Here is a 15,183-nt window from a genome sequence, read left to right on the forward strand (position 1 = left end):
GGCAAATATTCCCAAGGACTGCCTTCACCCTAGTCTTGACTCCTTTGAATCTCAGAGTGCCCTGAACAGACTCCTGGCCTCAGTTCAGCTGGGACTCAAAGACTCCACAGACTACAGGTCCTAGCTATTGCCCAATATCCCAATCTGACAGACTTCTAGGAGCAGCCAGCTTCAAGTCAAAGGAAAATTTTTTGTTGTTGTTTTTGCTTTTGTTTTTGTCACACCCGGTGTAGGGAGCCAGATTCTCCCTCACAGTCTTGGCATAAGCACAGCCATCTTGTAGCAAACTGCCATTTTCTAACAGGCCTGTCCTTTAATTGAGCTATACATTGTATATGTGCCAACTGGCCATGAGTTGACGCAGATCAAAAGAACCATAAGGTCACACTCTTCTGGCTCAGGAAACTCAGACCTATAGATAGAGCATTTGGTGTGATAATAGGATATTCCTAGGGAAACTTGTATTAAATAAACAGGCACATGCCAAACCTTTTGAACTGAATGATGACAAATGTATGCTTGACAAATGTTTGCATTGTCCCCTCCTTCCTTTGTGTAAAAACTATATATAAGTCATGGCATTTCAAAAATAAATCGACACCATAATCAGAATCCTTGGTGGTCCCCTTTTTCCTACTCATTTCCTTTTCAGGTACAGACCCTTTCCATGACCACGAATAAACTGAAACTGCTGGCCGGCACAACCCGGCAGCGCTAAGGGGCTACTCCTGTCTCTAGGCTCAGAAATCACCCCTGGCAGGCTCAGGGGATCATATGGAATGCTAGGATTTTAACCACCATCCTTCTGCATGCAAGGCAAACGCCTTACCTCCATGCTATCTCTTCGTCCCAAAGCAAATTCTTTTAAAGTGAATCCACCAGACTAAATCTCTAACCTAAAGTGGAGGGCAACAGCTAGAAGATTCCCCAACATTCCACTTAGTGCCTGGAACTGGTCCGTTAGACAGAAATTAAGAACTAGAAGTTCTGACCTCAGAGACACTGCACAGGGTCAGGTAACAGCTGAAGTGCCATTCCTGAGAAAGAAGCTGGTTCTGGCCATCCCAGAGGTTTCAGTCCTGGATGGGAGCCCAGCCAAGAAGAGTAACCCAAACCTGTACTTATAAATACAACCCCCCCCCAAAAAAAACAACAAAAAAACCCCACCATAATAATCCCTATAGCTCTTAAAGATGGGCTTGAAAAACAGCTGTTATTGCATACCCAAGCAATAAGTCCCCAGTCACTAACCAAGTTGCTGGGCTGTGACACTACATCTACTACCAACCCCCAGAAACTAGAAAGCCTAGGCCAGAGTCCAGCCATGGACCTTGGCACTTTGGCATCTCCAGAGTAAAGTGCCACAAATCCACAGCTGGCATCCATGTATGTACAAATCAGGATTGCTGGCACCATGTAAAAGTTTTAAGGGTTTTAGAAAACCTCCAAAGGCATTTTCGTAGAAAAAAACTCTACAAATATTTGTATAGAAACATAAACCCCTCCAAAGAGTTAACTCTATTCTGAAAAATTTAAAAATTTGGAGATATTTCACTCTCAGACTTTAAGTCATCCTGTAAAACTATAGCAATTAAAACTCTGTGGGTAGTAAAATAAGATAGACCCTCAGACTAATGGAATAGAATTGAAAGCCTAAATATCTAATTTCAGATGCATGGGCATCAATCTGTGACAACATGGGTGGTGAAGTGAAGTAAGAATCGTTTTTTTAAATTAATAGTGCTGGGAAAATTGAAAATCTACATGTAAAATGAATGAAGAAAGAAAGAAAAAGAAGGAAAGAAAGAAAGGAGAAAGAAAGAAAGAAAGAAAGAAAGAAAGAAAGAAAGAAAGAAAGAAAGAAAGAAAGAAAGAAAGAAAGAAAGAAAGAAAGAAAGAAAGAAAGAAAGAAAGAAAGGAAGAAAGAAAGAGAGAAGGAAGAAAGAAAGAGAGAAGGAAGGAAAAAAGAAACAAGGAAGGAAGAAAAAAGAAAGAAGAAACAAAAAAGGAAGGAAGGATAAAAGAAAAAGAAAGAAGGAAGAAAGGAAAGAAGGAAAGAAATAAAGAAAATATAAAGCAATATAACACAAAATAACACAAATATTTATTAAAGTGTATCAAAGTTAATTCCAATTCAATTGAGATTCTTAAACAAGAGACCTTATGTTTGACACAGTTATTTCATATTCTTGGCATCTACCATAGATACAGAAAATATTAATTCACATAGATATGTGCAACACTTATTATCACCATGAAGATAAGCTCCATATCTAAGAGATGGAAACTACCCAGACAAATACATATAGATATTGTGGTATAAATACACAATGGAATACAATAGAGAAAAAAAAAGTTGAAATCTGCAGTTTACTGCAACATAGTTGAAATCAGAGGTAATCCTGTTAAGTGAAATAAATCAGAGAAAGAAGAAGAAATACAGGATAATTTCATACATATGTGCTTTAGAGGAAGACAACACAAGGTGATTGACACTATTGAATAATGACAAATCATTGGCCTTAAATTAAGAAGCTCTCAGTTGTCCAGCAGTGTGTAAGTGTGTGGAAGGTAGGGAGGAGGGAGAGTTGGCTGGAAAGTGACTTAAAATTTTTGATGAAGAGAAGGGCGCAGAAGCCATCTTGGGCCATGCGGTTTCCAGCTGCCCGAGCCTGGATTTCATCAGCATTCCTGCCGGTGATCCTGCCTGCTTCAGGGGTGAATCAGGACATACACACACTGATTCCTGCTGGTTTCTGCTGGGAGTCAGAAGGGCAAAGAAGCCATCTTGGGCCATGCTGTTTTCAGCTGCCTGAGACTGAATTTCATCAGCTTTCCTGCCTGCAATCCTGCCTGCTTCAGAGGTGGGTTGGGACATACATACACTGATTCCTGCTGGTTTCTACTAAGTGTCAGAAGGGTGCAGAAGCCATCTTGGGCCATGGTGTTTCCAGCCGCCAGACTGGATTTCATCAGTGTTGCTGCCAGCGATCCAGCCTGCTACAGAGAGCTCTTGGCTGGCTCTGCCCCCCCTGCTGTGCCTTGGATGACCCTGAAGACTTGAAGGGAACTCTTTGCTTTGCTTGTCTGTCTTTCCTGAATACTTGAAGCTCTCCTCAGAGGCACTCATTCTAACAAATGAACCCCACCACAACATGCAGAAAAAAAATCACACAAGTGTGACAATGGGAAAACCTCACAGGCAAACACCATGCACAGAGAATAAAGATGATAGCTCAGACAACCCAAAAAATTCCAACCATCTAATTAACCTCTCAGATAAGGAGTTTAGAATAGAAATATGGAAGATGTTCGTAGAACTCAAAGAAAGCATAGATCAATCTGAACAGAACATTAAGACAGAAATCAGAAACCTCCACACTGAAATAACAGATCTGAAAAACACAGTAGCTCAACTAAAAAACTCAGTGGATAGCCTCTCCAGCAGGTTAACAGCTGCTGAGGACAGAATCAATGTGTTGGAAGATGAGATGCAAAAAATCTCAACACAACAGAAGAAATTGGAAAAGAACCATAAGACAAATGATTAGGCAATGGAAAAAGTACTCAAGGAATGCGAACAGATGAAAATAGAAATCTTTGATAAACTCAACAGCAACAACATAAGAATCCTTGGAGTTCCAGAGGCCCAGGTAGAAGATCCCCAGGAAGAATCAACTGTCAAAGACATCATCAAAGAGATACTCCCTGAGTTAAAGACTACATGCAATCAAATCATGCATGCCCGAAGAGTACCGGCTAAAAGAGACCCGAAGAAAAACTCCCAAAGACACATCCTCATTATAATGACAAATACCACAGATAGAAACAAAATAATGAAAATAACAAGATCAAAAAGGGAAATTACATTCAAAGAGTATCCTTAAGACTTACAGCAGACATGTCACAAGAAACTCTCAAGGCCAGAAGACAGTGGTGGGATATTGTGACAAGACTGAATGAAATGAATGCCTCACCGAGAATACTGCACCCAGCCCAACTCACATTCAGGTTTGAAGGAAAGATACATAGTTTCATGAATAAATAATAGCTCAGAAACTTCACAGATGAAAAACCAGCCTTAAAGGAAAAACTGAAAGGTCTACTTTAAGGCAAGAGAGACCAACAAACACAGCAAACTTATCTACAAAGATGACATTAAATCATATGACAACCATCTCCCTCAATGGACTAAATTCACCAACTAAAAGACACAGATTGGCAAAATGGGTCAAAAAGATGAATCCAACCTTCTGCTGCCTACAAGAAACACACCTGAACAATCAGAACAAATCTAGACTCAAAATCAAAGTCTGGAGGAAAATCATCCAAGCAAACAACACCCTCAAAAAAGCTGGGGTGGCCATATTAATATCTGACAACTCCAACTTTATACTCAGAAAAGTGGTAAGGGACAAAGATAGACACTATTTACTAATCAAGGGATATGTGCAACAGAAAGAAATCAGACTATTAGACATATATGCACCCAATGAGAGACCAGCAAATTATCTAATACAATTACTGACAAATCTGAAAGAAGAAATCAATAATAACACAATAATTGTGGGAGACCTCAACATGTCCCTATCAACCAGACTGAAACCCAACAAAAACATACTAGCCCTGAAAAGAGAAATGGGAGAAAAAGGACTAGTAGATGTATATAAGACATTCCACCCAAAAATACCTGGATACACATTCTTCTCCAATGTACATGGGTCATTCTCTAGGATAGACCACATGATGACACATAAAACATACCTTCATAAAATCAAGAGGATAGAAATCTTGCATGCTACCTTTGCTGACCACAAGGCTCTGAAATTAGATGTGAACTACAAAGCCACACAGAAGAAAAACTTTAACAATTGGAAATTAAACACCCTGCTACTGAACAACCAGTGGGTCTGAGATGAAATCAAAGAGGAAATCAAAACTTTCCTGGAAACAAAATATAATGAAGACACAAACTGCCAGAATCTATGGGACACAGCAAAAGCAGTCCTAAGAGGAAAATTTATAGCTTTGCAAGCACATATCAGGAAGAAAGAAGGGGCATACCTGAATAACTTAATGACGCAGCTCAAAAAATTAGAAAATGACCAACAAAAGGAACAAAAATAGGGAGACAGAAGGAAATAACCAAGCTGAAAGCAGAAATCAATGAAGTGGAAACCCAAAAAACAATTCGAAAGATCAACAAAAGCAGAAGTTGGTTCTTTGAAAAAATAAACAAGATTGATAGACCATTGGCAAAACTCACAAAGAGAGAAAGAGAGAGAAACCTGATAACCCATATTAGAAATGAAAAGGGGGAGATCACGACAGATATTTCAGAGATCCAAAGAGAAATAAGACTACTTTGAGAAACTTTATGCTACTAAACATGAGAACCTAGAAAAAATGGATAAATTTCTAGACTCTTAAACCTTCCATTGTTAAGTAAAGAGCATGTAGCATATCAAAACACCCCCATCACTATGGAGAAAATTAAAACTGTAATCAAACATCTGCCCAAAAAGAAAAGCCCAGGCCCAGATGGATTTACTAATGAATTCTTTCAAACATTTCAAGAGGAGCTACTAACAATCCTAGCCAGGCTCTTCCATGAAATTGAAAAAAACAGGAACACTCCCAAAGAGCTTTTATTAAGCCAATATCACCTTGATACAAAAACCAGACAGAGATGCTATCAAAAAAGAAAATTACAGACTAATATCCCTGATGAATGCAGATGCAAAGATCTTCAACAAAATCCTGGCAAATAGGATCCAATGCATCATCAAGAAGATCATACACTATGACCAAGTAGGTTTCATCCCAGGAATGCATGGGTGTTTTAACATCTGTAAACCTATCAACATAATACAAAATATCAACAACAACAAAAAAATAAAAATCACATGATCATATTAGTAGACACAGAGAAAGCATTTGATAAGGTCCAACACCCATTCTTGATCAAAACTCTCAGCAAGATGGGAATGAAAGTAACCTTTCTCAATCTAGTTGAAGCCATCTACCACAAGCCAATGGCAAATATTATCCTTAATGGAGAAAAACTAAAAGCCGTCCCTCTAAATTCTGGAACAAGACAAGGCTGTCCTCTCTCACCACTCCTCTTCAACATATTACTGGAAGTACTTGCTGTAGCGATCAGGCAAGAAAAAGATATCAAGGAAATCCAGATAGGAAAGGAAGAAGTCAAGTTCTCACTGTTTGCAGATGACATGATACTCTACTTAGAAAACCCTAAAGACTCTACCAAAAAGCTTCTAGAAACAATAGATTCATATAGCAATGTGGCAGGCTACAAAATTAACACACAGAAATCAATGGCCTTTTTATACACCAGTATTGATAGGGAAGAGATGAACGTTAAGAAGGCAATCCCAGTCACATTAGTGCCACACAAACTCAAATATCTTGGAGTCAACTTGACCAAAGACGTAAAGGACCTGTATAAAGAAAACTATAAAGCCCTGCTCTAAGAAATCAGAGGACACACAGAAATGGAAACACATATCCTGCTCATGATTGGCAGAATTAACATAATTAAATTGGCAATACTCCCCAAAGCATTATCCAGGTATAATGCGATCCCTCTAAAAACACTCATGACATTCTTTAAAGAAGTGGATCAAACACTTATGAAGTTCATCTGGAACAATAAACACCCTCGAATAGCTAAAGCACTCTCAGGGAAAAGGAGTATGGGAGGCATTACTTTCCCCCAACTTTAAACTGAATTACAAAGCAATAGTTATCAAAACAGCATGGTATTGGAGTAAAGACAGACCTTCAGATCAGTGGAATAGGCTTGAGTTCTCAGACAATGTTCCCCAGACATACAATCACCTAAACTTTGACAAAGGGACAAGAAATCCCAAGTTGAGCAGGGAAAGACTCTTCAACAAGTGGTGCTGGCAGAACTGGTTAGCCACTTGCAAAAAAGTGAACATAGACCCCCAGTTAACACCATGTATGAAGGTAAAATCCAAATGGATTAAAGACCTTGATATCAGACCTGATACCATAAGGAATATAGAATAACACATAGGTAAAACACTCCATGACATTGAGACTAAAGGCATCTTCAAAGAGAAAACTGCAGTTTCCAAACAAGTGGAAGCAGATATAAACAGATGGGAATACATTAAGCCGAGAAGCTTCTGCACCTCAAAAGAAATAGTGCCCAGGATACAAGAGCCACCCACTGAGTGGGAGAAACTATTAACTCAATACCCATCAGATAAGGGGCTAATCTCCAAAATATACAGGGCACTGACAGAACTTTACAAGAAAAAAAATCTAACCCCATCAAAAAATGGGGAGAAGAAATGAACAGACACTTTTACAAAGAAGAAATACAAATGCCCAAAAGGCACATGAAAAAATGCTCCTCATCACTAATCATCAGGGAAATGCAAATCAAAACAATGATGAGATACCATCTCACACCACAGAGATTGGCACACATCACAAAGAATGAGAGCAATCAGTGCTGGCGGGGATGTGGAGAGAAAGGAACTCTTATCCACTGCTGGTGGGAATGCCATCTAGTCCAACCTCTATGGATATTCCTCCCAACACTGGAAATTGAGCTCCCATTTGACCCAGATATTCCACTCCTAGGGATATACCCTAGGAACACAAGAATACAATAAAAAAATCCCTTCCTCACACCTATATTTATTGCAGCACTATTCACAATAGCCAGGCTCTAGAAACAACCAAGATGCCCTTCAAAAGAAGAATGGCTAAAGAAACTGTGGTACATATACACAATGTAATATTATGCAACTATCAGGGGAGATGAAGTCATAAAATTTTCCTATACATGGATGTTCATGGAATCTATCATGCTGAGTGAAATAAGTCAGAGGGAGAGAGAGAGAGAGACGCAGAATAGTCTCAGTCATCCATGGGTTTTAAGAAAAATAAAAGTCATTTTTGCAACAATCCTGAGACAATGAGAGGAGGGCTGGAACTTTCAGCTCACTTCATGAAGCTCACCACAAAGAGTGGTGAGTGCAGTTATAGAAATAACTACACTGAGAACTACCTTAACCATGTGAATGAATGAGGGAACTGGAAAGCCTGTCTAGAGTACAGGTGGGGGTGGGGTGAGATAGAAGGAGATTTGGGACATTGGTGGTGGGAATGTTTCACTGGTGAAAGGGGGTGTTCTTTATATGACTGAAACCTAATCACACTCACATTTGTAATCAAGATGTTTAAATAAAGACATTATAAAAAAGTTTTGATGAAGGGGCCAGAGAGATAACATAGAGGTAGTGCATTTGCCTTGCATGCAGGAGGTCAGTGTTTCAAATCCCGGTATCCCATATGGTCCCCCAATCCTGCCAGGAGCGATTTTTAAGCATAGAGCCAGGAGTAATTCCTGAGCGCTGCTGGGTGTGACCAAAAAACAAACAAACAAAAATATTGATGGAGACTTAGAGAGATCCATGTTGAGATGTAGGAACTTTTGTTTATCAAACTCATAACTGTTAATAAATTGTAACCTGGAACCCAAATCATAATTAAAATAAGTCATAAATAAATAGTAGTCATAAATTATATAAATACATTATTTATATATAATGTAAACAATATCTATAATAAATATATTATATAATAATTATATATTCTGTATAATGCATAATATATAATAATGTAGAATATATATTGTATTAATTAAATATTAACCTTTGATTTAATATATAATCTATAAATTTATAAATTATATAATTTATGTATAATTTTAATATATAATTGTATATATGTATGAATTATAATATTATAAATATGTATTGTATATTATTTATAAATTTAATATTTATAACTAAATATTAACCATTATATACTATAAAATACAAATATAAATAAATGTTTATAAATAAGTAGTCATAAATTAATAGCAATCACAATAAATAATATTTTTTCGTAGTGGCTGGTTACCTTGAAAAATAAAAAAGCCAGATCTATAGTACAGTGGGTAAGACTGCTGCCTTGCATATGACTCAATTGGGTTTTATTCCTGACATTCTAGATAGTCCCTAGATCTATTAGGAATGATTCCTAAGTACAGAGTCAAGAGGAACCCCTGAGTATTTCCCTGTGTGTGCCCCAAAACAGAAAAAAAAATGTGGGTGGAGCAAAACCAAGCAATGTCAACTGTTTCTAGATTAATGCAACACTCTTTTCGATATTGGTCGTCCCTGCAGATGTCAGCAAGGGATAACACAAAACTGCTCTTCATCTCTTTCAGAAACAAACTGCTTCAAGGACAGTATAAGACAGAAGCTGCTAGAAGATGGTGGCTGATAGACCCAGCAAGTGTGAAAGACATCGATAGCCAAGAATATGGCTGCTAAGTGCCTTTAAGTGACAGTGCTTTTAGAACCACCCAGGAACAAGGTGAAAGCCTGAACTAGGCAGCTTAGGACAGGACAAATGCAGTAGGTCTTAGGATATGTAAATTAAAATGAGTTAATGATGAGGAAGGAAATATGTTTTTATCTCTGGATAAAATGTAATGAAAAGAAAAAAAGTCTTCAGTGGTCCATTCAATTTTTGAAGTTATAGCAGCTTTAATTCTCTTGGTTGGTTGGTGTCACACCCAGAGGCATTCCCGGCACACTCCTGGCTCTGCACTCAGGAAACACTCTGGCAGGCACAGAGGACCATATGGGATATTGGGGTGTAAAAATAAAAATATCCACAAGTGGTGAGACTATCCTACATGCCTTAGGCATATGGGTTTGATGAAGCAGGGTAGCAAACAGACCAAGCCAGTCAAAAGATTCATTGGAGTCCATCTGCTTTTTACCTCATGGCCTCTCTCTGCCATGCTCTCTCTGCAGAGCTTTCAAAACCATAACTTCTCTCTCTTTATTATCCAGAACCAAATCCATCAGGGTAGGGGAAGGTCCTGTAATCCAGGCGGCTTTTATATATCAAAGGAAGTGGTTTAAGGAAACAGCAATTTAGGGGAACACCTTTGTTTAGGGTTTTAGCTAAATTCACCTTACATTGGGGATCGAACTGGGGCTAGCTGCATGCAAGCCCTCCCCTCGGTACTATCACTCTGGCCCCAACATCTTTAATTCTTGCAACAAAAGGCATCATAAAAACACAGAAGACTTTTATTATTAAGGAACTTATAATTTTGGTTTATATCTATATCTATATCTGTTTTGGTCTGCTTTAGAAATCCTAGCTTCAGAATGAAGACTTATTTATAATTTGCCTTAAGATTTTTTTATAATCTTAAAAAAGGATTTTTTTATAATCTTGTTTCAGTGTATATTTAGTCCACATAACTTGCAAGACTCTTAATTGTAACAATTCAGGCATGGATGTTCAGATTCACACATAACATGTCCATGTCCTTAAGCCATCATCTCTGATTCCCTCCTGCTCCCAATATCCCCATATTGTTAACAACTCTGTTCTATAGATTCACTCTCATTCTGTTACCACTATTCTTATTTTATACATGTCCTTTTATATATCCTATCTGATGGATATTATCCTGTATTTATCCTCCACCTTTGACTCATTATGCTCAACATGATACCCTGTGATTCCATTCACATTGCATTGAGCTGAATTTCCCTTTTTCTTATAGCTGAGTAGTATTCCATTAGAACAACAGTTTAGCAAGTCATCTGTTCTTAGGCTCTTGTTTCATTTCAAGATTTCACCTAATGCAAACAGTGCTGCAATGAACATAGTACTACAAAGATCTCTTAATTAACATTTTTAAGTTCTTGGGGGTAAATCCCAAAGAGTGGAATAATTGAGTAAGATGGAAGCTCAAAATAATACTTTTTAGTTTTATAAAAAAAAAAAAGAGAGACACTCAGTATTTCATCACTCACATTAAGTTCTATTTATACCTTAATTTTTACCCAAACAGAAATTTTGCTGTTATGCAAGTTTCCATTTTTCTTTACTCCTACATGAAATGAAAAGCATTTACATGTGTAATTTGTGGCTGCATGTGGAATTTGTAACCTGCCACTTTACAATTCAAGTCTATTGTTTCTAGGAGCTTGTTTCTGATCATTAGGGCTTCCTAACTATTGTATCATGTCATCCACACAAAAAATATCATTAAAACAGCATGACATAAAAGTAAGGATAGACTTTCAGATAAATGAAATAGAATTGAAAATTCAGAGGCAGATTATCAGCTATGTGGACAGCTAATCTTTGGTAAAGAAGCAAAAAAGTGTGAAGTAGAGCAAGGAAAGCCTTTTCAACAAGTGGTAATAGGAAAACTGGTTAGCACATGCAATAAATAGATGCCTTTCTAACACCATGCAAAATAGTCAAATAAAAATAGATTAAAGACCAAGTTATCAGACCTGAATACATAACCTACATAGAGGAAAACATTAGAAGAACTTTCCATGACATTGAAATCAAATATAGCTTCAAGGAGTCAATTTCATTGGCCAAACAAATAGAATAAAGGTAAGAAAATGGGACTATATTAAATTAATAACCTTCTGAACCTCCAAGGAAATGTTGGTTGAAATACAAAGGCACTCCACAAATGGGAGAAAATATTTGCCCAGAATTCATTTTGAAAAGGCTAGTATTGAAGATCTACAAAGCACTGAGAGAAAGAAACCAAAAAATCCCAACCTCATCCAAAAAAATGAGGATGGTAATGAACAGAAATTTCCCAAAGAATAAGTAAAAATTGCCATAAAACTTATGAAAAATGTTCAGCATCACTAACAGTGAAATTCAAATCAAAATAGACATTGTCTCATACCACAGAGACTGGCACACAGCAAAAACAAACAGTGTTGGAATGCATGTGGCCCTCATTCACTGTTGTTTGGTCCATCCTTTCTGAAAAACAATCTGAACATTATACTTTAAGAAACCTAGAAACAAAACTTCCATTTTGATCCAGAAAATTTATTTTTTAAATAAACCCCAAAAACACAATGGGAAGAAATGATATTTGCACCCTTATATTCATTGTAGCACTAGCCACAATAAGCCCAAATCCAGAAACAATCCAAGTACCCAGGAACAGATGACTGGATAAAGAGGCTATGGTTCACATACTCAATGGAACATAACTTGTTATAAGAAAAGGTAAAATCATGCAATTTGCTACTACATAGATATTACCATGATGAATATAAGTAGAGTGAGGGTGACTGACACAAAATCATCTCTCTCATATGTAGTATATAAAGAAATAGAGTAGGAGAATAACAGTTTTCCCATAGGCAATAGAAATAAAGATCACCAGAAGTGATTTTCAATAGGAAGCATGGAGGGCAGAGGAGAGATTAGACTGGGGCAGGAACATGACAACAATGGTGGAGGGAAGCACTCAATAAGAAAGAGGAGGGAGTGATGGAAGAAGGTAAAGTATGATGCATGAAACCTTCTCAGTAACAATACCGTAAACTACAGTGCCAAAAGTTATATATAACTGAACTTGTCATAGAGGCAGGTTGATGAGTGGAAGGGAAACAGGAGATATTGGTGGAGGGATCTGTGTTGGAATGTTATATGCCCAAACTACTTTGTAATCCACTATAATAAAAATATTTTAATATTCTAAAATTGTATTCCATCTTCCAGAGTTCTCCCAAAGCACCTCTCCAACTACGGTCCCATATATACAGACCAGCCTAAAGATGACTTGGTGCTGGGGGGAGGACTTGCAGCCACTTAGAGACATTTGAGGATTGTGCTTGGCTCTGTTCTCAGAGTCACTGTTGGAGCCCAAGAAACCATTAGATGCGAGGGACCAAATCTGGGCCTCTCACATACCAAATATGTACCTGAACCCTTTTACACAATTTCTCTGACACCTAAAGATGACTTTTAAAAGTCTTCATGATGCTAGATTTTTAGACAAGTGGTTCTAAAGATTTCAAATTTCAAACAACCAAGGAAAGGGATTGTTTCATTTTTTGCTTGGGCTAATGATCATCACACATTGGAGAGAAAATAAAACCAGAATTCTTCATTCACTCCCATTTTACCAACTGGAGTATAAGAAAGAATGGATTGAAGAAGATTAATCAACTTCTTTTTCAATTCTCTAATCTTTCTTCAATCATTTACCAGCATATCACCAATTCAGTCTCAGACCCTAATTATGTGGTCATTTTGTCCCTTTATAATTTTTTGAAATTTAGTAGTTTTTTTTTAAAAATATCTTTTGAAAGGAAAATTACATATTGACTTTATAATAAAATGCCATTAGGTATCCCTGTGTCACAGTCACTCAGATATTATTAGCAATGACTCCTTGACGTCAGAACATTTGGATAATATCTTGAATATAGTACAATCAATTTAAATTTTAAAATAAAATAAGGATGCCAATTCAACTCTCTTTTTCAGACTAGTTACTTCAACTTTCCTTAGCAGGGCAATAAAAAATCTAATATGAACTTACTAAATTTCTAAAATATGGCCTTAATCCCTACATTCTCAGAATTCTAATTCAAAGATCCAGCATGATAGATACAGCAGGTCGGGCACTTGCCTTGCATGTGACCAACCTGGGTTCAATCCCCAGCAATACATCTAGTCCCTGAGTCTTGCTACAAGTGACCCCCTGAGTTGAGAGCCAGGAGTAAGCCTTAAACACTTGGTATGGCCCCAAAATAAAATATGTATCTTTTAAATTTTGATAAAAAAAAACAAAGATCCAGGTGCTCTTACTTGCAATTCTATCCTTTTAAAACACAAACACATTCTAGTTTTTAATGATCTCCTCCATGCTCACATGCCTTAACTCCCTCCATTATCTTCCCACTGTTTGTAAAAATTAAAATGCATGACTAATTACATTCTGCATACTAAGAACTCCCTCATGATCTCTCCATTTCTATCTCCTCTCACATTCTCTCCATGTTACAGCCCCATTCTCTCTTCCTCTCTTTCTCTCAAACACACACACACACACACACACACACACACACACACACACACTCACAGTACTTAAATCCTGACTTTATAAACTCTGTATGTTTCAACAGCCATTGACCTACATGACTTCTCACAGGTTGAAGATCAACAAGAGTCCTCTGCTAAAATGGCATCTCAGCCAGGATTCTCCTGACTACCTGTTTTATATTTTAGTCGCGGTCCCCACAATCCTTCCTACTTGGTTTCTTTGTTTTGTTCTGTTTGTTTTAGGGCCACACCTGGTGGGCCCCAGTGGTTTCTCTGGGCACTGTGTCCAGAAATTACTCCTAAGTGGTTCATGGGATCATATGGGATCCCAGGGAGTCATATAGGATCCCAGGGATTGAAACCAGGTTGGCTGCATGTAAGGCAAATGCTCTGCCCACTGTGTTATCACTCAGGTCCCTCGACTTGTTTTTCTTTTCTTTTTTTTTTATAATAGCTTATTTTTATTGAAGATCAGAAGTTAATATATGGTTAACATTATTTCTGCACACAACTTTCCAACAGTACCCCCATGGCCTGAGCGCTTCCAACCTTCACAGTAGCCCAAGGGCCCCTTTCATAATAGCTCAATCCAGGGCCTATTTTAGTAACATAGAAATTTAAATTTAAATTTAGAAATTTAGAAACATAAACCAATCAGATTTGTACAAGTACAGCAATTTTAACCAATGGGAGCATAAACACATTTTGATGGCAGGAAGGATAAAGAGGAACCTGGCATGATGGGGGGAGGGGAAGCAAATTCTTAAACAAATAGCTAAATGATATTTACGCAAATACAATTATTTGTTTAGCCTATTTTCCATTTAGATCTATCTTTTGTGCAAGCAATAAGGATCATAATTTAAACTTTGCAAAAACATATCAATAACTACATACTTGAGAGCAGTTACAAAACCAGGTTCCATGGAAAGGTTAAGGCATCTGGTTAAGCCAGATTCTTTGTGCTGAGCTAAATTTATTTGCAGAGTTTTCTGTTGGTTCGGGGCTATGCAAACTTTTGTGGCTTGAATCAGACAGGCGGTGGAAAATTCATTCAGAGTTCCTTTGATATGTGGGGTGCTCGATCTCCCACATCTCCCCCTGTTTAGTATACAATATAGAAGGGACAGACGTGCCTCGGTGGACTGGCCACACTGGGTGAAGAAGTGTGGGGCTTCCAGTCACCGCATCTGCTACCCTTGATTCAGTCGTTTCCAAAGCTTGGCA

The 15,183-nt window shown here is 37.6% G+C and overlaps 1 protein-coding gene across 1 annotated transcript in view; it reads left to right on the forward strand.

Moving 5' to 3' along the window:
- DYTN (dystrotelin) overlaps positions 1 to 15,183 on the forward strand; it is a 104,078-nt gene that overhangs the window by 41,890 nt on the left and 47,005 nt on the right. Inside the window, 1 exon segment of the mRNA XM_049772902.1 lies at positions 9,234 to 9,345. Within this exon segment, the coding sequence (XP_049628859.1) occupies positions 9,234 to 9,345 (112 nt within the window).

This window comes from Suncus etruscus, chromosome 5 (assembly GCF_024139225.1).
Source record: "Suncus etruscus isolate mSunEtr1 chromosome 5, mSunEtr1.pri.cur, whole genome shotgun sequence".
NCBI lineage: Eukaryota > Metazoa > Chordata > Mammalia > Eulipotyphla > Soricidae > Suncus > Suncus etruscus.